Source organism: Silurus meridionalis, chromosome 23 (genome assembly GCF_014805685.1).
Source record: "Silurus meridionalis isolate SWU-2019-XX chromosome 23, ASM1480568v1, whole genome shotgun sequence".
Taxonomy (NCBI): Eukaryota; Metazoa; Chordata; class Actinopteri; order Siluriformes; family Siluridae; genus Silurus; species Silurus meridionalis.
The window spans coordinates 7381872-7406525 of record NC_060906.1 but is presented as its reverse complement, the minus strand read 5'-3'; the positions used below and the strand labels follow the sequence as shown (position 1 = coordinate 7406525).

The 24654-nt window shown below is 38.4% G+C and overlaps 2 protein-coding genes across 4 annotated transcripts in view; one reads left to right on the top strand and one right to left on the bottom strand.

The window, feature by feature from the left end:
- LOC124376679 (tudor domain-containing 6-like) overlaps positions 1–10609 on the top strand; it is a 15643-nt gene extending 5034 nt beyond the window's left edge. Inside the window, exons 7-21 of the mRNA XM_046835885.1 lie at positions 1792–1856; positions 1934–1976; positions 2076–2137; positions 2240–2285; positions 4168–4220; positions 5377–5431; positions 5509–5579; positions 5668–5707; positions 6472–6527; positions 6617–6671; positions 6749–6825; positions 8721–8751; positions 8870–8919; positions 10071–10125; positions 10202–10609. Coding sequence (XP_046691841.1) covers positions 1792–1856; positions 1934–1976; positions 2076–2137; positions 2240–2285; positions 4168–4220; positions 5377–5431; positions 5509–5579; positions 5668–5707; positions 6472–6527; positions 6617–6671; positions 6749–6825; positions 8721–8751; positions 8870–8919; positions 10071–10125; positions 10202–10356 — 914 coding nt within the window. The 3' untranslated portion in view covers positions 10357–10609. The remainder of the gene's footprint in view (positions 1–1791; positions 1857–1933; positions 1977–2075; positions 2138–2239; positions 2286–4167; positions 4221–5376; positions 5432–5508; positions 5580–5667; positions 5708–6471; positions 6528–6616; positions 6672–6748; positions 6826–8720; positions 8752–8869; positions 8920–10070; positions 10126–10201) is intronic.
- Positions 10604–24654, bottom strand: pla2g7 (phospholipase A2, group VII (platelet-activating factor acetylhydrolase, plasma)). Of its 3 annotated transcripts, XM_046835887.1 has the most exons (12): positions 24503–24654; positions 23819–23862; positions 22765–22904; positions 17671–17821; positions 17146–17239; positions 16742–16810; positions 15776–15947; positions 15357–15470; positions 15179–15270; positions 12480–12650; positions 12239–12387; positions 10604–10932 (listed from the first exon to the last, which is right to left on the bottom strand). In XM_046835887.1, exons 1-12 carry the CDS (start codon positions 24505–24507, stop codon positions 10832–10834), a joined length of 1302 nt encoding a protein of 433 aa, XP_046691843.1. In that variant the 5' UTR covers positions 24508–24654; the 3' UTR covers positions 10604–10831. The 3 variants fall into 3 exon arrangements, with proteins under 3 accessions (XP_046691843.1, XP_046691844.1, XP_046691842.1); XM_046835888.1 differs by lacking the exon at positions 23819–23862; XM_046835886.1 differs by lacking the exon at positions 24503–24654 and having other exon boundaries at positions 23819–24486.

The window sequence follows — 24654 nt, the reverse complement described above, 5'->3', positions numbered from 1 at the left end:
GAGGATGATATGGTGATTTGTGGTGAGAGTAGTGAGCAGGTTGAGAAGAGCCTGGAGAGGTGGAGGTATGCGCTGGAGAGAAAAGGAATGAAAGTCAGTAGGAGTAAGACAGAGTACATGTGTGTGAATGAGAGGGAGAGCAGTGGAATGACGCGGTTGCAGGGAGAAAAGGTGGAGAAGGTGGAGGAGTTTCAGGTACCTGGGTTCAACAGTGCAAAGTAGACATGGTTGCCAAAAAAATAAAATAAATAGGAACAACCATATTGCAGAATCACAATTTCTGACTTCGAACCCTTAATCAGCCTCTGTATATCTAACATGGCATGCAAAATGAGAAGAATGGCACTAATGTGTACCTTGTATTTAAAAATACATAGATTTCCTGCTCAAGGTTAATTAAAGCAGTGGTCCCCAACCTCCGGGCCGCACAGAAATAATACATCATCTTTCGGCTGCTCCCATTAGGGGTCGCCACAGCGGATCATCCGTCTCCATACCCCCTGTCCTCTACATCTGCCTCTTTCACACCAACTACCTGCATGTTTTCCTTCACCACATCCATAAACCTCCTCCTTGGCCTTCTTCTTCTCCTCCTTCCTGGTGGCTCTATCCTCAGCATTCTTCTACTAATATACCCCATGTCCCTCCTTTGCACATGACCAAACCATCTCAATCTCACCTCCCTCACCTTGTCTCCAAAACGTTCTACATGTGCTGCCCCTCTAATAAACTCATTTCTAATTCTGTCCATCGTCGTCACTCCCAACAAAAACCTCAACATCTTCAGCTCTGCTACCTCCAGCTCCACCTCCTGTCTTTTACTTAATGCCACTGTCTCTAAACCAGACAACATCTCGGGTCTCACCACAGTCCTATAAACACAGAAAGAATACATAACTTACATTATTTCTGTTGTATTTATCATCTGATTCTGAACAATGTTTTATTTTGAAAAATTATCGGATTATCTACACCACATCTATCTGTTTTTATGCTGATCGTTTCATTTTATTTCGTTGTATTTATTTGCCACACCTTAAAGGCCGGACATTAAACCGGTTCATGGCGCAAAAAGGTTTGGGGACCACTGGATTAAGGAACATTCTGACTAAATAATCCTCACAAAAGTCATTGAAAGGATTTTGTATTATCCAAATGGTTTTAGCAACAATTTTGAGAATTGACCTCTTCAACACCATGACCTGATGTGAATTGCAAAGTTTATACCCATGCCACTAACTGGTCAAAAGTTACAATGAAATTTTACAAATCCTTTTATCTAACTTTTTTTTTGCTGGAACACTGGAAAATAGTGTCTCTGCAAATACTCATCAGGTTTTGTTATATGTAAATGCATTGTGTCTCTCCACAATGCATTTACATATAACAAAACCTGATGAGTATTTGCAGAGCCTTCCTCGAATGTACAAAAGATTTATGAACGTGCCTCTTTAGGGTCAGAATGCTGAAAAAAATTGTAAACAACATTTTTTTTTCTCAAGCATTCGATCTCATTAAATAAAGTTATTTTTCTGGAGTATGATGAAGTGAATGCAGACTAGAATTTGGTCAAAATTTGTTCAATAAACAACAAATTCTTTAGTTATCTTTAGACCAAGCTGGAAAGAAATTATGGGGCCAATAAATCTGAAACAGTAATTTTGTTTTTTTGTTTTAAAATGGTTTCGTTTCCATTTTGACGGACGGACGGACAAATGGATTGAATGATTGATGGATGGGTTGGTTGAATGATGTACTGATTAATTAATTGGTTGTTTTTTAAATCTGCAGAACCAGCCTTGGAGACTTCTTCAAAACTAGAACTAGCACAGAATATATGCAGGGCACTGGTCCAGGTAAAGTATTGTGTTTTAGTTTGTACATTAAAGGATGAATTTAGCTGTTTTTACAGTTGTGTCGTGTGTCCTGTCAGATACAAGGTGAAGAAACGAGTCCTCCAGCAGAGGAACAGAAAGGTCCGTTTTCCCCTTTGAATAATGTATAAAAAATATAATAATTTCTATCTAGAATTCAGGATCTGAAATTAAATGTACTAATTTAATCATACACAACAGTAGATCATGTGACTGAGACGTATGAGTTGATGGAGGTCATACCCGCGATGCCACTAGAGAAGGTACAGTGTTGTGCTTTTATTCCTGTGTATTTCACTTCATGTAATGTGTACCAGTGCATGTGTTCATTGATTTAGACTTTTCTGTTGTCTTTGTGCTCATAGGCTGAAGAAACAGAGCAGGAAGCTGGACAGTGTTTTTTCTCTCATGGTAGTGCGTTTGATTTTTAGCATTTGTGAAATTTAGTTCTTAAAAATGTTATTAGTAGTGTGTATGTTTTTTATATATATATATATATATATATATATATATATATATATATATATATATATATATATATATATATATATACAGTGCCCTCCACGATTATTGGCACCCCTGTTTAAGATGTGGTCGTGGACTTCTAAAAATTCTCCTTTTTTAAAACAACATAGAACCCAAATGCAAAAAAAGAGAAAAATCCAACCTTTCATTTAAGTACATTACTTTAGTGGTAAAAAAATCACACATTTAGAAAAAAAAAACAACCTTGAAATCATGTGTGCCACAATTATTGGCACCCCTAACAATTCCTCTGAAAAATTTAATTGTTTTTTTTTTTAATATATTTTCTGTAGTTGCTAAGGTTGGTCAGGGTATCTAGGGACTTTTAATTAGTAATTCATGATTTCCTGTTTCCTGGGGTATAAATATGACGTGACACAGAGGCCTAATTCTCTTACCCATTTGTCAACATGGCAAAGACAAGAGAACACACCATTCAAGTAAGGCAGATGTGTGTCGACCTTCATAAGTCAGGCAATGGCTACAAGAAAATAGCCACCGCCTTAACTTGCCGGTATCTACAGTCAGAGGAATCATTAAGAAGTTTAAAACAACTGGAACAGTGACAAACAAGGCTGGAAGAGGTCCCAAGTTTATCTTGCCACAACGCACAGTGAGGAGGATGGTAAGAGAAGTAAAAAATTTCCCAAGCTCACCGTCACAGAATTGCATCAAAGAGTGGCATCTTGGGGTCACAGAGTCTCCAAAACAACCATCAGACGCCTCTACATGCCAACAAGCTGTTTGGGAGGCATGCAAGGAAAAAGCCTTTTCTCACTAACACTCACAAACGTAAACGCCTGGAGTTTGCTAAGCGGTACTGGGACTTCAACTGGGATCGTGTGCTTTGGTCAGATGAGACTAAGATTGAGCTTTTTGGCAACAAACACTCTAAGTGGGTCTGGCGTAAAACAAAAGATGAGTATGCCGAAAAGCACCTCATGCCCACCGTGAAGTATGGTGGAGGATCTGTGATGCTGTGGGCCTGTTTCTCTTCCAAAGGCCCTGGGAACCTTGTTAGGGTGCATGGCATTATGAACGCTTTGAAGTACCAGGATATTTTAAATAAAAACCTGATGGCCTCTGCCAGAAAGCTGAAGATGGGTCGTCATTGGGTCTTTCAGCAGGATAATGATCCAAAACATGTGGCAAAATCTACACAAAAGTGGTTCAGCAGTCACAAACTCAAGGTCCTCCCATGGCCATCTCAGTCCCCAGACCTCAACCCAATCGAAAACCTGTGGGGCGAGCTAAAGAGAAGAGTGCATAAGAGAGGACCCAGGACACTGGATGATCTAGAAAGATTGTGCAAAGAAGAATGGTCAAAATCCTCTCTGTGTTCTCCAATCTTGTGAAATGTTATAGGAGGAGATTAAGTGCTGTCTTGTTGGCAAAAGGAGGTTGTACAAAGTATTAACATCAGGGTGCCAATAATCGTGGCACACATGATTTCAAGTTTTTTTTTTTCTAAATGTGTGATTTTTACCACCAAAGTAATGTACTTAAATAAAAGGTTGGATTTTTCTCTTTTTTTGCATTTTGCGGTTCTATGTTGTTTTAAGAAAAAGGAGAATTTTTAGAGGTCCACGACCACATCTTAAACAGGGGTGCCAATAATCGTGGAGGGCACTCTATATATATATATATATATATATATATATATATATATATATATATATATATATATATATATATATATATATATATATATAATTTTTAATTATTAATCTTTTTTTTTTTTTTTTTCCTTTTAATGGTCATAATGAAGAGCTAAATGAAGAGCCTCCTGATGTGGTGCATCCTGACATCACTGAAGAACAAGTGAGTTTTATGAGATTGAGGGATGAAAGACTTGAGGGTATAAATAAAATCCTCTGCGTTGTTTGTGTTTAGTGTAAAGCAGGATAGCAGAGCGCCGAGTGTTCCACCTGACAAAAGGAGCCAAAATGGCTGCAATAATATCAGCTAGTAACTATCATATTTTAATCAAAAATTAATCATTTTGTCAAAATATTTGTCTTGTCGCATATTTCTTTGACTTTTTGCATTCTTAACAATTGTCAATGAACTTTTGCTTATAAATATGAAAATTCATATTTTTATAATATATATTTTTTTTAAAACATGATTTTTCATGTCAGTATTCACTATTTTGAAAGTATGGATTTTCATATTCATAAGCATAATTTTAGTAAAAACTTTTGACACTTTTGACACTTCTTTATTTAAATGTAATTTGATTTGAAAAGTTTTTTTATGAAATCATATTTTTGTCAACACAGTTTGTCTTGTCACCTTTTTCTTGCACATTTAGCACCGTTTAAACCTTTTTTCATAAACGTATGTCCTTACCCATGTCATGTACATAATTTCTGTATTTAAGTAAAAGTACTTAAACCCCCGCTTAGATTTTGTAGCCAAAAGTATTGGGACACCTACAACTTGTTAAATTTTATTTTTTATTTATTATATGCATGGAACGTAAAACTAATGTTTTCTGAGAACATCAAACATTTTTAATGACTGTTTTCTATAGTTAGACACACAGTGAGAGAATTCTTACTTTCCACACACTCTGACCAGAACCACTTGGTTTCACTTGTGCTCCAGCCACAGCTTGTCATTTAACGCTCTCCATTTTCACTTCAACGCAGTGAGGAACTAGATGCTTCTTTCAAATGTAGTGGAGTAAAGTAACATATTGCACATTCAAATGGAGAGATGTCTTTAAGAATACCGTAACCTCAGTGGTGATGGTAATGAAGTAAATGTACTGTATCTCTATTTAACTCAAGTACACCACTGTTTGTCCAACTCACTGCTTAACCCTTAACCCCATTAACCGGTGATCACCACCGCGTTCCACTGCTGCACAAAAACACACCCGCAAATGTTCAAATTATCTGAATGTGTGTTTACAACGGAATACTCAGATCAGGACATTTTTTATACTGCTTGCTTTGTTACTTTATTGCAGCCTCAGGATGAACATCGCGGCTCCTCTTTAGGTGACTTGATGCCAGAATTCGAAAGTAAGTATTTGGTCGTTGCCCGTGGAAGATTATATCACATACTTGTCGACGTGACTCCATTCTGTTTCAATGAACAGAAGCTCTGCAAGAAGATGGGATTCAAGGTCCAGATCTGGATTTTGATGCTCCTCATGCTCCTCAGGAAAAGGTGCGCTTTGGGGGGAGGGGAATCCTTTTATTTTATACATGGATTAAAACATTAACCACTAATTTTGGATTGTGCTGTTTTTCTGCAGGGTGAAATGTTCATCGTAAAAGTTCCAGTTGAGCAAAGCGGTAAGATGAACACTGCAGTGACTTGGTTCATATAATACAACACATGACATTTAATTCATTCACTTAATTATATTCAGGTCCTGTTTTGGGATTATCTTTTGTTCAATTTAATTTTCATGCCAGTATTTAATATTTAACATCTGTACCAGTGCTCAGGTCCACAAAAGCTTGCTCAGCTGCTTGTTTAAACAGTCAGCTCCATAAATACCTGGACATTGTCAACAAATGCTAAAGGTTTAAAACCCATGGTAGGTTTTCCTCTTTGCCAGGCCTTTAGTTGCTCCCTGTTGGTTGTTTTTTAGGAAATGAAAAGCAGGTTTATGGTCAGGTAACTGGAATCAACTTAAACTCAAACCTTATATCTCATTCATTTGTTGTTAATTAGGACACAAGTCCACACCAAACATTGAATTGCTTACCAGTCGAGCATCTCGTATTACAAATCTATTGTGGTGGTGGAGGCAAAATGGCAAAATTCCTTCACAACAATGTGACCGACAGAAAGTCAAACAGAACACAATCACCTCAAATCACTGTTGCTAACGGTGCTTCGACATTCTACATAATCCCAAAATGTACATCGTTTTTCACACATGGCTTCTTCGTTAGATTTTTGTAAAATAATTCAAGACACAGTTGTATTCACGTCAATCTAAGAGCCGATAAGGACCAGGTGATTTTTATGTTCCGATTTCTTTTTCACGTGACTGAAAATGTTGCGTGAAACAACTTTTGTGTGGTGATCATTAATGATTTTCCTGCAGAACCAGCCATGGAAAATAATCCAGCAGTCGAATTGGCGCAAGATTTGAAAATGCAGGTAAAATAATGCAACCGGGAACGAAAAATATAAACACACTGTCTTTGATCTGAGATAAGCCTTAGATTTACTGTGAAGTTTCCCATTAGGTTCAGCCTGTGGAGGAGCCTGAGGAGACGAATCCTCCTGTAGACCAACAGAGAGGTTTGTTTAGTGCCGTGCAGTATTTAATCTGGGAAAGGATCTTAAACGTTTTGTACTAATTTAATTTTGTACACTAACAGTGGATCATGTGACTGAGACGTGTGAGCAGGGAGATGTGCTGATCGAGGTCATACCCGCGATACCACTAGACAAGGTAGAGTTTTGTATTTGTTTGTATGTACCACACACACACACACACACACACACACACACACACGGGTCCGAGACGTACAGCTGCAACATGTTAACAGGATCAGAGGGGCAGAACCTGAGGCTGGAACTGATCTGGACACCATCAGTGTAACGCAGTGGTGCGCCGTCAGGGCCAGCAAGACCGTCCCTGCTGGGATAAACACCATCGAATCACTGACTTACATTTTAGTATTTTCTTTCAATGAATATGTACAAATTCCTAATAATTCCCAGTATTATTCATTACAGAGTATAAAGTACATGCTGCTTGCAGGCTGTTGTTCTAACCAATCAGCTTTCGCGTTGGCGGCAGCGAGGCCATCTAGCAGGCGTACATTAACGTCAGCATTTTCACGTCCTTTACATCAGAGCTCGCAAACCTCTTCTTTTAGCAAACTGCACAAGCTGTTGTCAGATTTGTGTGATTTAATAGCTGATTATTTTTATCCCACGGTGAGGAGAAGAATGACATTTGGTCACAGATACACTTACAAGGGCATTTATTTGTAAGATGGACTTTTCAAGAAAAGCTGAACATCATGAGAAAAGGCCATTTTTACTTTTGCATTTTCTTTCCCCTAGAATAAAGGCGCTCATTCATGACGCATGAGGTTCCTGTCTGTGATTCAGAGCTCTGTTATACTGCTTTCTTCATAATATTGGTGGTTTCTAAAGCCGTGGTGTCAATTTACTGGTATTAAGAAGTGGATTAGTTCAGGTGGGACACCACCGAAGGCATAAGATGTGAAATGCACAGCCATCACTGGTGTAACATCACAGAAGAAGGTACTTAAAATAAATCTAAACTGAGTATATACACTCAAGTCTTAGACTTGGTGTGGGTGATCTAATTCGCAAAGGGAAAGCGGAAACACAGGTGTCCATACAAGGCATTGTGAAAAGGTCTTGGCTGAGATCGGATTTCATGCATCATGTCCGCTTGAAGGATGTGCGTTCACAGGTTTATTGCGTCACTCTTCCATCGCGTTTTGCTTACAGGCAAAAATCCTGTACCGTGTCCCTGTACAGACCATTTCAGCCTTTCAATTCAGTGGTAAATGTAAATGTTGTTTACAAGTCTAAATTCTATTCAGCAGTTTGTCGCAATTCATTTATTCTACTTTAAATCTGTTTGCTTTTATTTTATTTTTTTAATTCTTTCAATATTTATTTATTGAATTAATTCTTATCCTTTTTTTTTTATTGGATTCTGTGCCACAGACCAAAGGGTTAAAAGCATTTTCTTGTCTGGCACACTGAGTTAAATATTGTGAAATCTAAAACCATTGATCAAAAAATTAGAAAACAAAATCTCAGCAAATTAAATGTACGTTCGGTTTTTGGCCTAAGAACGGAGGTTGCCGAATCATAAATTACCAGTAGGTGGTGGTATAACATCTGTTAGAGCTTAATTGCATAGCAATCACTTTAAAAGGGTGGTGTTGGTAGTAGCAACAGTATTAGTGGAAGTGGTGGTATTGCTAGTGGTGTTAGTGGAATTGGTAGTAATTGTGGTGGTGGTGGTAGAAGTAGCAGTAGAAGAAGTGGTATTAGTAAAAGTGATTGGAGATAAAAGTAGTAGTAGTAAAAGTGATTAGGTATCAGCTAGGGCAGTGATGCAGTCTGGTAGGTGGATCTTGGTTGCTGTTCAAGATGAACTGAGATGATTTTGTATTCACACGACAAATATTAAGAGGTCATATACTGCAAGTTTTGATTCCTTTTAAAATATTTGACTGCATTTTCCTCTGCTTGCATCTGTACTTAAAGCGGACTGCTTATGGTCAGATCAACCAGGACTCACACGATAATGTGAAAAAGGTCTATTCTATTTATTTCTCTTTTATTTCACCACAGGCTCTGGATGTGGCCCTTGATGCTGACCCTGGTATGCTCGCTTGCTTCATGACCACAATCCAATACAAACTAGTTGATGGCAACACTTTTTGTGGAAGATATGTTTTTGTTGTTGAAATCATCTGAATTTCTGGCTCACGATTTTACAGATAACTTTGTGAATGAGACGGAACAGAGGTCATGTGAAACATCAGACATGGTGAGGATTGTTTGCATTCACAAGTGTTAATGCATTTACAGTTCATGTTTGGGGATATGTTAATGGTATACTCACCTTCCAGTTTATTGGGAACACCTGTACAAGCAAGATTAGTTATTTAACCAGCCAATCACATGGCAGCAGCACAATGCAAACAATCATACAGATACAGGTGAAAAGCTTCATCCTGACGCTCACATCAAACATCAGAATAAAAAAGTGCCTGGTTGGGGGATGGGAACTTCCCGAAATGAAATTCTACATCCTGATACAGTTTAAGCTGACAGATGCATAGTAACTCAAATAACTGCTCTTTCCAACTGTGAAGAGAAGAAAAGCATCTCGGAGCACACACGTTTTAATCTTTGAGAGGGGAGAGATACAAGAGCAGAAGACCTCAAGATTCTCTTCTGTCAGACAAGAACAAAAGAATCGGAGTCTACAGTGGGTACAAACTCAAAAAATAAATAAACTGGGCAGCTGAAGACTGAATAAAGCCACGGTGCTTATTTTTATTTTTTCAAACTCAACTTCTGGAAGTCCTAAGAGGTCATGCATTCTGATCTTGTTTTCTCGTGAGCGCAACATAACACAAGTTGTGTTTCTCCTTTTTACAACTTAATTTTCTCATAATCTCGACATAGATGGTTTTCTCTCAACGTAAAAACCCATTTTCTAACGGCGTTATTGTACGGCAAGAAAATCTCGTGTCTTGTGAATGACCGCCTCCTTCTCACGTCAGACACTGGTGTGTTGGTTGTCAGTCACAGACACAGAGCTGTTTCAGCTCAGAGTGTCCCCGATCAAAGTAAAAGCGAATGCGTTCATCCGTAATGCTGTGTCTCAAACTTGCTATTATGCCAAAATCACAGAAAGTACTGATCATGAGGAAACGATGTCAAGATCATCATGAGAAAACAAAGTAAAATATTCAAATCCATGGCCTCTCTGGACTTTTGGATCAACTAGAAGCTGAAAAACACAAACTACCACCAAGGAGTCTATTAGAGAGATCACACTTTTTTGTTTTTTACTGCTGTTTGACGTGAATATTAACTGAAGGTTTTTACCAGTATATGTCAGATTTTTTTCACGGTGCTGTTCCTAATAAAGCGGATGTTAACTTTTTCATTTTGTCCTTTGAAATGTAGATTCAAGTCAATATGTCGGACACTGGACTTCCTGCTGCTGATACAGAACCTTCTGGTGAGCTGTGACTTCTTAACAATTACAGAGCCATCAAGTTCTGAAAGTACACAGATGAATGTCATGTGCTCTTCAGCCTCACAGAAACCTTCTGATGCAGAGGAGCAGTGTGTGTTAGCAGTCACACATCTGTCCCTCAGAGTCGAGGACACGGCTAACGATGACGTCGTCTTTGTGAAAGAGTGGCAGGTTATGCCACCCGAGGTGAACGAGTCCAGGGGTTCAGAGTAGCTACAGATCTCCAACACGAGGACCTCGTGGTTGTTGTATTCATCACTTGAATGGTTCTTCATGGAAATTATTCTTTCAGTCTCCTGAAATCTTGTTTATTTTTCTCCATAACTGTTCTGTGTGCCTTGTTTAAGTTATAATCAGAGCAGTTTGTTCAGAAGCGACATTTACAGTTAAACAAACGGTTGTTTCATTTCAATGGTTTGCCTGTTTCACAAGGTTCTGACATTAAAACAATGCACACAAAAAAGTTCATGTTTTTTATTGCCTCTTCTTTTTCAAAGACAAGAGTAAAATGATGGAAAAAAATTACACCTTATGTAAAATTTAATCCAAAAGATAAAAAAAAATGTAACAAACTAGCTTATATTAACTTATTATAGTCTTCTCATGTCAGTGTCTAATAATGTTTCATTTCCTGTAGTGAATTAGTGGCTCAGGATCAGTTTAATTCCTATTTATTTTAAACAAATGGTTAGATGGAGGACTGAAGCAGAGTGATGTTGGTGCCTGGAATCAGGTGGTCATCTTTGCCGTCGATTAAATGATCCCACTGATTGAAGTCTCTCGCCAGAGCTGTGGAGCAAAACATCTGGTTATGATGACTGTAGTGATTCAACAAAATTGTACAAATATTTTCGGTTTCGGGCTGCATGCAGACTGGTGTGCTCTGCCCTCTACTCGTGAACTGGTGCTCGCCAACGCATCCGCTGCCACATACATATATAGTTTATACAGTAAGGTGTTGTAAATTGCTTTGTTTTACTAAATTGAGTAATAATTTAATAAATGACAGTATACTACCCCATACTGATCACTATTCTTAAAGACTCCTGGGTAGGCCAGGCCATGTCTCGTTTATTTTATTATTTAGAAAACTCCAGTTTTTAAAACTAATCTTTTTCTTATACACCCTTATGGTGTATGAGAACCAAAAAAGAAATGCAGAACACCAGAGATCTGTTTGTTCTATAAATTACTAGTTAGATTTTATTGTTGACTATTTGACATGATCTAGGATTGTTTGGCTTCTTGGAAGCTCTTCCCTCTAGCAACTGGGCCGTAGTCTTAAACCTTCTCAGGAGCAGACTAGATCATGGCTATATGATACAGGGGAGGTGATACAGGGAGTCACCATACACTGTATGGAAAAATTATTGGGACACCCACATTTTTTCAGCCATATGTGCTACTTCACCAAACTGTTACAAACGTGAAGGTACACAATTGTATGGGACGCCTTTGGGATGCGGTAAAATGAAATTTTCTCTTCATGTGTAGCCTCTGACCTCAACCCTATTGGGATAAGTTAAAAACACTGACTGCACTTCAGGCCTTCTCACCTCACCTACATCAGTACCTGAGTTGCTAAAGCCTTAAGGCTGAATGAACACAAATCTCTACAAGAAAACTCCAGAATCTAGTGGAACATCTTCCTAGAAGACTGGAGGATATTATAATAGGAAATAGGAACTAAATGGAATGGGATGTTCAAAAAGCACACCAATCTTATTGTCAGGTGTCCATACAGTGTAGATATCCTTTTCAAGCATCTCATGAACGCACAATTATCGTAAAAAAATAAAAAACAATCCAGCTATGTGTCTAAAAAACCTAATTAAACAGAACATAATTACCATGATATGATGACTAGTAATGGGTCTTTGAGTAAGGGGCAAATTTAATGCCACCTCATTCAAAGACATTCTGTACAATTGTGTGGCTCTAACTTTGTGGTAACAGTTTGGAGAACCACCACAAGCTGTGTCCCAATAATTGTGTACATATAGTGTATTTAAAAATAGTGGGTTCCCTTTCATTCTAATAGTTTGCTTTATTTTTATTAATGATCACAAAACCCATGAAAGCATATTTAACTCACACAAGTGTCGTTGAAGGAATGCTAACGAGGCTCTGTTGCACAAATCCATTGCCACGTGAGGATTGATTTCTCCCTTCAGCTTCAGGAGCTTCCCAATCCAGTTCCCTGTGAGAAAGGTGAAGTCGGGGAAGCTCTGATGCACAGCCCCTCTACGGAGAGAAAACACGAAACAACCATTTGAGGAACTGATCAGATCTCGCTCTAAATTTGGATGTATAAACGATTGGGTCTCATTACTGACTTGATGGTGATCATTTTTCGTGGAATGAGGGCAGAATCCAATTTCTTCATGCGCATAATATTCCCAGCCCACTGGAACTTCTCGGAGTTAATGAAGAAAATTGGTTGTTTCACGCCTGGAAAGATGACCTCATCGAGTGGAAACATCCATGTGTCCAACGCGACACCACAACTGTACAGGGGACATGTTCAGATGGTTAAAACAAACAAACAAAAAAAAGTTTTTGCTAATTATTTATGAGAAGTCTTTGAGAGAAGCCAGAACCATTGGATTGCATCAAGCAAAGACAACAACCATGAAGATTACTAAAACAGCTCAAATTGGGTTCAATTATTAATACTTGAAAAGATGAAGACATATGGTGGGTATAAAACCTTGAATGATAACGATTAGCGATCACTTCCACTTTTGCTGAAAACAATCATGAAAACACACTAGAACAACATTAAGGCTTTGTATAATAGTGAAAGTAGGAGCATTCAGACATGTACAATGTGTAAGCACAAAATATTAGCAACAGCTGTGTAGCATTAAGAAACTACTGGACTGAGGCAAAATGTAAAAAAAATGCAATTTGCTATGCTGCAAAAAATTGGACTCTGGAGCAATGGAAACAGATCATGTGTTCTGATGAGTCCACATATGCCATGTTTTGGAATGGTGGGGAAATCATGTTTTTCTTGAAGGATGCAGACTTCTTCCTGTACCACTGCTTGAAGAAGGTGTCTTCCAGAAACTGGCAGTAGGACTGGGAGTTCAGCTTGACTCCATCCTCAACCCGAAAAGGCCCCACAAGCTCATCTTTGATGATACCAGCCCAAACCAGTACTCCACCTCCACCTTGCTGGCGTCTGAGTCGGACTGGAGCTCTCTGCCCTTTACCAATCCAGCCACGGGCCCATCCATCTGGCCCATCAAGACTCACTCTCATTTCATCAGTCCATAAAACCTTAGAAAAATCAGTCTTGAGATATTTCTTGGCCCAGTCTTGACGTTTCAGCTTGTGTGTCTTGTTCAGTGGTGGTCGACTTTCTGCCTTTCTTACCTTGGCCATGTCTCTGAGTATTGCACACCTTGTGCTTTTGGGCACTCAGTGATGTTGCAGCTCTGAAATATGGCCAAACTGGTGGCAAGTGGCATCTTGGCAGCTGCACGCTTGACTTTTCTCAGTTCACGGGCAGTTATTTTGCGCCTTGGTTTTTCCACACGCTTCTTGCGACCCTGTCGACTATTTTGAATGAAACGCTTGATTGTTCGATGATCACGCTTCAGAAGCTTGGCTATTTTAAGACTGCTGCATCCCTCTGCAATATATCTCACTATTTTTGACTTTTCTGAGCCTGTCAAGTCCTTCTTTTGACCCATTTTGCCAAAGGAAAGGAAGTTGCCTAATAATTATGCACACCTGATATAGGGTGTTGATGTCATTAGACCACACCCCTTCTCATTACAGAGATGCACATCACCTAATATGCTTAATTGGTAGTAGGCTTTCCAGCCTATACAGCTTGGAGTAAGACAACATGCATAACGAGGATGATGTGGTCAAAATACTCATTTGCCTAATAATTCTGCACTCCCTGTATATGGGGGTGAGGTTGAATAATGTACAGAAGTAATGTTAATAATATAAATAATGTTATGTACCTGTAGCTGATTGAGGAAAGTTTGGACAGTCTGACATAATACTGTAGTTAATTTCATGTTCAAAACAGAGCCTTAAACCATGGAGCCTCTATTAAATGTCAAAAATATTATCAACAATTTGGTAGGTTCCTAAAAAGAAAGAACACACTGAGCTCAGGAAGACCAAAAGACCCAGAAGATCACAAAAAATAATGATGGAAGAAAACGTGATTTTTTTTCTCCTTGTGAAATCAGAGGAAGAACACAATCCAGGAGGAAGAAAAATCAAAGCCAAAGCCAACAATGAGAGAACGGGGAGAAGGAATCACATGATGTGTTTTTTAGGAGATGCCATCCCGGCCTATATTTGTGTTTAGATGTACATTGTATATTTATAGCACTACAAGTGTCATCATTTGTGTGTTTTAATGGTCAGACCAAAAGACCCAGAGGAGCACACAAAACAGTGATGAAAGAGGATAAAAATGTTTTCTTTTCTCATGAAAATTAAAGGAAGAACACACTCCAGGAGGTAGAAATATCAAAGGCAAAGGCAAAAATGAAAAGACTTGACCAGAATATATAAAAAGGGTTTCCACGTCATATGGTGTTAGCAGTAAATTCCGGCTAAGCACTTGAGTTTTGCTTAAAAAAAAAAAAAAAACAGTTTCTTGAAAAATCACAGGAGAGGGAGCATGGAGAATGAAAGTAATTACCCCTGATCTGTATCTTATTTCCCCTGATTTTTACAGAAATTAGATTATCATCTGACCTTAATCTTAATGATCAGCATTTCACTTTGCTTAAAAAAAATTAAAGGCAAAATGTCCCAAGAACAAGCAGGAAGTGATGACCCGAGGGACTCAAGACCTTTGTAGAGCAAAATAGGTGTTTCAGACTTCATCAAATAAGATGTTCAAAAAGCTGATATAAATCTTATGCTTGGAATGTCCACAAACTTTTGTCCATATTGTGTAGATTTGACTTGCTTTCTTTTTCCTCTTTATAATTTTATAATGATGTGGATTGATCTGATGGAAGCATTATGACGTTCTTCTCTTCCGAATACTTACTTGAACTTGACTTCCTTGCACAAACACTCGATCACTGTGGCCCCACCAAAGGAATGACCCATGACTGCTATCCTGCACAAGTCCATGCAGTTCTGTAAAGACGCATACAAACTGTGCTGTATTGTACAAATAAACGTATCAAAGGAAGCTGTAATGTTTTCACTTTCTCTGTAATCACCTTTAGTTTCGACCAGTCGAAATCAGACTGTAAGGTGTTTTGCACAGACTTTCCTGAATTGATGTCGATAAGCAGATCCAAAGCTTGGATGCACTCATCTGCCCTTTGTTTCACCTGAAGAAATAAACCAATATGTTATACAATGTCCACATCTGAGCGAGTGTAATAGATTAGACTCTAATTGTGAAATTAAATGTGTTTTTAATAGGGTTTTAAGTGCTTGTACCATTCTTTCTTGACATATTCAAGGACAGGGACTTGACCATTTTTCCCAAACTCACAATTCTGAAGTCTTAAATTATCATGACAATATTCAATGAACAATTTATAACTGACATTAGTGTCTCTCTTTTGCTGACTTTAACATTTTTGTTCAGGGAAGTTTCTTTTTTAATAGTAGCAATAATAAAGTCTCTCACTTGATTGTTTCTTAGAAGGAATTCACTCTCGTCTGTTTTTAGTGCTCTGTAGTACATCCACTCTTCCACCAAGTTATCAGACACAGGCTGGAATGTTTTCCGTGATGCGCAATGGCTTTTTTGTGTCTCACACCTCTCTTTGTAGTAGAAGGTTGCCGAAGCGGATTCGTCCCTGACAAATAGTGAAATTGGAAAGTGTGAAAATGTGTTTATTTGGATTTAGTACTTTTTAGTACATACTTTGTTTTTATACTGATGTCCTGTAAGAAGACAAAGAGCACTGCTACATCAGCTGGACAAAAGTATTGGGACACCAGACTTTTCCAGAGGCACAAAATTGTACAGGATGTCTTTTTTGGACGCTGTAGCAGTTCACTTTCACTTTATTTGAACTAGGAGACCAAAAGCCTGCTCCAGCTAGCTCCATGAAAATATGGTTCACATGGGTTGGGGTGGAAGATCTCCAGCCTTAGAGCTCTGACCTTTGGGACACCTTTGAGATGAATTGGAATGCTGGCTGCACTCCAGGCCTCCTCACCCTACATTTGCAAGCACACTCCAAAACTTAGTGGAACATCCTCCCAAAAGAGTGGAGGTTATTATAATAGCAAATTGAGACTAAATGTGGAATGGGATGTTTAAAAAAAAAAAAAAACTTTTGTCCACATAGTTTAGAAGTGCTTGAACCTAAACTTCTTGATGTACTAAATCATTCTGGAAGAAATTTCTTTTCTGTCAGAAATAAAAGTGTGCGAAAAATTAAGTGTAACATGCTAGAATCTTGAAGCCCAAACCCACAGAGACCAAACCACATGCACCTGCCACAATGTGAAGCCTTGAACACAAAAACACACACACACACACACACACACACACACACACACACACACACACACACACACACACACAGGACCTGTCATGCTGTCAATGGCTTTGTGTTTAAATCCTAGTAAAAAAAATAACTACCTGTGTTCGACTGCAGCAACAATGAAACCCTGTGAGGCCAACTCTACACATATAGCTGAATACAGAGTCCTGTGAAGTGTACAACAGAAAAGAGGAAATAAATAAAACAGGAATAACAACATAATTACAGTGTATCACATGGTAAACTATTTGGATGTGCTTTATAAATGTTTACATTTTCTAGGTAAAATGCTAAAAAGATATGTTACAGTCATATACAATCCCATCTGAAAGGTTTGGAACAGCAATTGGACAATCAATCAGAGCTCCTTTTAAGGTCAAATTATCCGTTCCAATACTTTCATTGCACGTCATTTTAAAAACTGCTGGATGACTTGGTTTTTTTAAGACATTATTATTATTTGTTTGAAGGCAGTTCTAATTATTCTGTGAATTAAATGCACCTGAATGCTCCCAGTCCATGGGAGAAAATAATGACTGGGTATTGTCCATCTGCTTTAAATGAGGCGTTCCATGCTGCAGGGATTTTGAAAGAGCCTTTATCCAACAAAGAAGAAAAAGACATCATTTAAGGACTCAGTGGCATATTATAGCCTGATTAGTGAACACAAAAATTGCACAGTAATTATTATTATATATTATATATTAATTATTGTTATATATACACTATTATAATGATGTTTGTATAAGGTATCCACTCAGATGGGCAAACCGCAAGAGAGACTTTCCAGTCTGTTTGGGTGAACGTGATGTGGTGGTCTGTCTCAAGGTTTGTTGTGTTGCGCATTTGGAGATGCTTTTCAGAACACTGTTGTCCCTCTTGCTGCTGACAGGTTTTTTTTTTTTTTATTTATTTATTTATTTATTTTTTACACCATTCTGTGTACACTCTAGTTTAACTAACATGTCTCTTTTATACATTAAGAGGCTAAAGAGGTTCATTGTTGGTGTCTGAACAAGGAGCATACCGAAGAGGTAATTAAAAATCCGTTCACTCAGCGCTCGTCCCATTTTCATGAAGTCAGCAAGACCATTGAAGTATTCTCTGCATGGGATCCAGTTCGGCTCATCTGAATCCTCTACAGCTTGGCATGGATAATAAAGTCTAAAGAAGATTCCCTGTGAATGCAGAAATTCCTTTTTTAATATGAATCCAGTTACATAGACATTATGTGCAAAAGTATGTGGGCACCTGTCTATAATTTTTCCAGAAAATCAAGTATTTCTCACAGAAAAGTATTGCATTAACACATGTTTTGCTATACACATGTTTATTCCCTTTGTGTATATTAGACCAAAACAAAAAAAGGGAGGGAAAAAAGCAAATTTGACATAATGTCACACAAAACTCCAAAAATGGGCTGGACAAAATTATTGGCACCCTTTCAAAATTGTGGATAAATAAGATTGTGATTTCAAGCATGTGATGCTCCTTTAAACTCACCTGGGGCAAGTAACAGGTGTATAAAAATCACACCTGAAAGCAGATAAAAAGTTGAGAAGTTCACTTAGTCTTTGCATTGTGTGTGCCACACTAAGCATGGACAACAGAAAGAGCAGAGATAACTGTGTGAGGACTTAAGAACCAAAATTGTGGAAAAATCTCAAGGTTACAAGTCCACTTCCAGAGATCTAGATTTGCCTTTGTCCACAGTGCGCAACATTATCAAGAAGTTTGCAACCCATGGCACTGTAGCTAATCTCCCTGGGCGTGGACGGAAGATAAATATTTATGAAAAGGTTGCAACACAGGATAGTCCAGATGGTGGATAAGCAGCCCCAAACAAGTTCCAAAGAAATTCATGCTGTCCCAGGGAGCATCAGTGTCAGCACGAACTATCCGTTGACATTTAAATGAAATGAAACGCTGTGGCAGGAGACCCAGGAGGACCCCACTGCTTACACCGAGACATAAAAAAAGCAAGACTAGAGTTTGTACTTGAAATGTACTTGAGTAAGCCAAAACCCTTTTGGAAAAAACGTCTTGTGGACAGATGAGACCAAGATAGAGCTTTTTGGTAAAGCACATCTTTTTACTGTTTACCGAAAATGGAATGAGGCCTACAAACAAAAGAACACAGTACCTACAGTCAAATATGGTGGAGGTTCAAAGATGTTTTGGGGTTGTTTTGCTGCCTCTGGCACTGGGTGCCTTGAGTGTGTGCAAGGTTTCATGAAATCTGAGGATTACCAAAGGGTTTTGTGGCGCAGTGTAGGGCCCAGTGTCAGAAAGCTTGGTTTGCGTCCGAGATCGTGGGTCCAGCAGGACAATGACCCCAAACATACTTCAAAAAGCACCCAGAAATAGATGGCAACAAAGCGCTGGAGAGTTTTGAAGTGGCCAGCAATGAGTCCAGATCTAAATCCCATGAAATCGACTGATTTCAATTATTTTTTCCAAAGGGTGTGCAACCAAATATTAAGTTAAGGGTGTTTTTGTCTTGTCTTGCCTGTTTTGTCATGTATAGGTTTTATTTATGTCTGTACTTTTGAGAGTCAAAAACAGCTGGAACCAAATTCCTTGTGTGTCAACACACGGCCAATAAAACTGATTATAATTCTGATTCTGATTTTGTCAAGCCCATTTTTGGAGTTTTGTGTGACATTATGTCAAATTTGCCTTTTTCCCCTCACTTTTTTTGTTTTGTTCCAATATACACAAAGGGAATAAACATGTGTATAGCAAAACATGTGTTTATGCAATACTTTTCTGTGAGATATACTTGATTTTCTGAAAAAATTTCAGGGGTGCCAACAATTCTGGCCATGACTGTATATGAATGGTTAAGGATTGTAGCTGTTACTTGTAAAATTTGTATTTATGGTATCTGGCAGATGCTTTTCTTCACAGCGACGTAACAAAATCAATTCATTCTAAATTTGGCCTTTCCTTTGCACGTGCAGTGATTTATGATCATTCAGCTATAGGAGCAATAGTGATGTCAGGCATTAACTTTGGGCAAGGAAACCTAGTCACTAGACAGGGTTCCAGCTGTGGTAACAGTTTTAGGAAGGACCATATATGGGTTTGACATATGGTCATATGTCCACATACTTTTGTCCACATACTTTTGGCTATACAGTATAGCTAAGCAGTTGAGAGTTGTTCAGCTATAGATCTTTGATTGTCCTGGAGTTGGAACCAGGGTTTGTTTTTCCACCCTGGCTCTCTTGGATCTTTGAATTCATGACTCAATTCAATTCAATTAATTTTTATTTGTATAGTGTTTTTAACAATGAACATTGTCTCAAAGCAGCTTCACACAGATAATGTGCTGATTAAAAGTGAGTATGTTCTTTATAAGTAAGTTTGTCCTTGATAAGTGAGCCGGTGGCGACTGTGGCGAAGAAAAACTCCCTGAGATGACATAAGCAAGAAACTGACTGTCAACAGTCTGCTACACTGACTCAGGACTACTTTTCTCTTCTGATCATCATCACTGTACCCCGCAACATCGTATATCTGCTATAAATGGACGTTCGGTGCAACCCAGATGAGGATAGGTTCCCTCTTGAGTCTGGTTCCTCTCTTTCTTCCTTGTGCCATCTCGGGGAGTTTTTCCTTGCCACAGTCATCATGCTCATCAGGGACAAACTTACACTTATAAAGAACATATTCACTTTTAATCACCACATTATCTGTGTAAAGCTGCTATGAGACAATGTTCATTGTTAAAAGAGCTATACAAATAAAAATGGATTGAATTGAAATTGATATCATGTTATGTAAACCAGGAGAGCTGAGTATCAATGGTGGCTCCTGGTTTTCCTCTAACCTACTGGAATGGATTTGGGCCAAAGATTGTGTTCCTGTGCTTTATTAGTACAGATCAGATCAGATCTAGTGCCATCAGCCAGATCCAATAGAATCCAGTCCAGTGCTAAAAGACCCAGTCTTGCCACTGGACATGTAGGCGATACATCTACCTTGTATAAATATTTTGGCCAGAAAAGGTGGGAATAAAACCTTCCAGAAGGCTATTAGATTGTGTGGTGTGGCCGTATTGTACTTATTTAGTGTGATTGGGTACTGATGTGTGGTGAGAAGTCTTAGGGTCAGTTGTTGCTCCTGTTCATCCCAAAATTGTTCAGAGAAGGGCTTAATGAAGCATCTAGACCTCAAAATCTGCCCTTCATTAAAGTGGCTCAGAACTTTACACTTGTCCATTTTTCTGCTTTTAAAATACTAACACACTTTGAGTACTGACTGCGTATATACATATCAGCTTTACAGAAATCTGGCTCTAAAACAAAAATGTATATGTATCCTCAACACTCTGACCAAAGGTTATAGGTGGCAAAGAAAAAAAAAACTCCCAGTGGAAAACAAGAGTGTGTATTTATTGATAGAGACTTTAAAGCACTTCTGTAATTTGCTATGACGAAATGTAAATGTGAGAGCAACAGCTCCAACACTTAACCATACAGATTTGCATAGTCTGTAAAAGCCGGTTACAGATGTCACACTATTAGTCCCACATATACAGTACTATATGCATACACAACAGGCAACAGCCACAAACACCATCTATGTGATAGTATAGATACGATGCTGAAAGACTGCTATATGCATTAGATGTGCACGTTGTAAACACTAGGTGGCCATTTATGCAGAGCCTGTCAGGATATAAAGTTTAGTAACAGCTAGTCTTTTCTGGGTTTTGAGATGCATGTTCCTTTTGTTTCTATGCAACAAACTATGTAAAAGGGAAAAACACACAACAGCCGCACAATTAATAAGTGAAAGAAATTTGAGTCCAAATGTGAAATCTTTGGCTCGAATGGTAGAACTTGTGTAAGACGGAGAACAGGAAAGATGTCAGCAGACTGCTTCACCCCCACAGTCAAACATGTAGGTGGAAACTTAATGGTTTGGGGTTGTTTCAGAGCAGGGAATTTTGGAGACTTATTCCAGGTAAAAGAAATACTGAATCAACATAACTAGCATTCCATACTTCAACACCATGCAACCAGGTCTGGACCTTTTTTGCATCACGGACCCGTTTAATGTCAGACCATATTTTCACGGACCGGCATTAAAGGTGTGGCAGATAAATACAACAAAATAAAATGATATGACCATAAACCTTAATACACTGTGTTGTTTTTTGTTAATTTTGCTCGCTTGGAGGTTTGAATTTTGCGGTAATGTGTTAGCGGCCGGAGCAGCCCCTTTAAGAAGGTAGAGGATGTAGGTAAGACATGTAACCAAGGCATCATGTTTCAAGAGTGAGTAATTTTCCCAAATAAAACATTGTTCAGAATCAGTTAATAAATAAAACGGAAATAATGTAAGTTACCAATAGGTACCAATTGACCCACGGACCGGTGCCGGTCCTCGACCCAGGGACTGAGGACCACTGGTTTATAGAGTAAACAGTGGGCTTTAGTGTTATCTATCATGAATAACACAAATGACCTGCCCAGTCAATGCACCTAAATCCCCTTGAACTGCTCTGGGATGAACTGGATCACAAAAGGAAATTTCCAACTGGTGAGGAACATCATTGGTGGGTTTTACAAGAGACATGGCAAAATATTTCAGCTGAATGTTTGGAGAAACTAACTGTCTGGTTGCCAAGAGTGGGTAAAGCTTATTCATAATAAGGAGGATTTTTCAATGAGAATAAAGTATACATTTATATATTTGTTTGGTTAAAGTCAATCTTTATATTGTCAACCTAGTTTGTTGCATACAAACAAAAGGAATATGTATGTGTCTCTCAAAAAATATAAAACACTAGGTCTTTCCACACTTTTGACCGGCTCTGTACAGTATATAGATGCATATATAGCATATAGATGACCTTCACAATCATATGTGGTTCTTCACCAATCTGTTGCCACAACATGACACAACAAAAACAAAACAAACATGACTGATATGCAGGTGCCCACAAACAATTGAGCATACATGTATGTAATGAATTGTGTAAACATTCAGATAATTGTCTCAAGTGTCATTAGAAACCACATGAATCACTGGTTTCAGAAATGACTGATTATTCATCGCTATTCAGAGCTTAAAAAGGAGGAAGTGATGCAAAGGCATTCACACTCACCTGTAAAGTGTGTCCCACCATTAAATCTGTGCATCCCACTTGGTGTGGTCCTTTTCCTTGAGGAATTCCCAAGCTGTTTTGGCCCACTGAATTTCCCATTTGAGCAAGGCTGGGTGATTCCACTTCCTTAAGATGATTTCCTTTTATTACAAAAGAAATCGTTATTACATTATATTAAATATTCTAATAGTGAGCCATCATGAATTATTACTTATGACAGCTAATTCATCAACGCTGACCTAAACAACATTACTGATCATGATTTGATTGGCTGATTGGAAGGCTGTAAGCTTGGTGTCTCGTAAAGCACCGGTGTTACCAGGACCACAGTTCTTGCTGTAGCGTGTTGGAATTGTGAATACATGGGATTAGGGGTGCTTTAACACAACAGTCAGGGTCCCTGGTTCAATCCTGAGCTCAGGTTACTGTCTGTGCAGTTTCACATGACCTATAATCTATAGTCTGCAGTCTCCTAACCATGATACATGTATAGATATTTCTGAACAAGAAATAATGAACACGTGAGAATAGTTGTAACTTCTACCAGGTGTATCACAAGACGATCTCTTCTCATCATTACCGGCTAATGTAATGATTTATGGCATGGGAGTAAACCAAAAAGATCTTTTTACAACTTTTACATTGTACTATACTGTTAGTTTAGCCTGTATTTTACTTTTTTATAATGTATTGTTTTGTTCTCTATCAATGGATTTTAAGGCTTGTTTTCGTTGAACTCTGTATTTGTGGAAAGGGTTCGTGACGCGGGTTTCCTAAACACATGGCAACCCGGAGAGTGACGCGTAGAACTTGGAGTGTAATTTCACAATAGTGCAGATCAGTGAATCTGTCTTACGTGGTGTTCATTGAAATAATATATTAATAAGTGACCCGGGATTAGTCACAAAAAAACGTGTTAGTTCTTCCCAGATTCTGTATAAATTTAAGTTACATAAGATAGAAAAAAGGAAATATAACTGTGTGAAGTCTAATCAGGTTTACTTTCAGTCCTTCTCCAGACTTTCATGGTGGTAAAGATAGAAAAAAGTATTACCTGGAGCAGAAATGAAGCGAGTCTCGGATCTCCTTGATAAATGACTGTTGTAGTCGGACATAGAGTGGGAGAAACCCAGTTTCATCCAACCAGTTCTACACAGTGTTTCCCCTCCATACAGACACACATACACACACTTCCGGTGTCTGATCAGCATGAACAATGAGCACGAACACCTTTCATAATCTATATGTTACCTTTTCATCACGTCACACTATTTGGCATAACTCGGAAGTAGGACGGAATGCGGACAACTCGGGAATGACGCCATTATCGACCTCCTTGAAGGCGATAATGACGTCACGCAGCTTTCCTCCGTAAACAGTGCTCTCTGTTTTAACCCCAAAATGCCCATGTGTTTAGTGTTCGGATACAAAGACGTGTACAAGCTTTAAATGGTTTTAAAAATCTGTCTGTGCTTGCTGTGCGCTGCCATATTGGTTTGACGTCACTTCCTGAACAAGTTGAGCCCCCTATAGTTTCTGTTTCTGGTTGTTTTTATTGTGTCTCGACAATTTCAAAAAGTGTTTAGATAAAAAAAAGAGGGGTTTTCTTAAACATTGCAGGTTAAATGAAAGGAAGTGACAATGACTTAAGTTGTAGAGCATTGATCATTCAAATCCATCCACAAATAAAGGAGAAAGAGAGAAAAAACTGCTTTCTTTAGTACTGAGTTCCACCTACCCCATAATAAAATAAAGGGAGTACTTCCATGCACAGTGTAGATCTGTGTTCACATTCAATAAGGCAGCGTTATCTACAGAAGTCTTGGTTTATACTATCGATTATATATTTTCACCCTGACAGAGCAGCAGGAGTAGTGTGGTCTGTGCAGA

What these genes read in the sequence shown, in the direction of transcription:
- pla2g7 (XM_046835886.1), bottom strand. Translation starts at nt 23,975, where the DNA reads ATGCTGATCAGACACCGGAAGTGTGTGTATGTGTGTCTGTATGGAGGG. An exon ending in GATTTTTAATTACCTCTTCG is followed by an intron (nt 17,240 to 17,670) that starts GTATGCTCCTTG and finishes TGTTGGATAAAG; the next exon opens with GCTCTTTCAAAATCCCTGCA. An exon ending in CATGGACTGGGAGCATTCAG is followed by an intron (nt 16,811 to 17,145) that starts GTGCATTTAATT and finishes TACACTTCACAG; the next exon opens with GACTCTGTATTCAGCTATAT.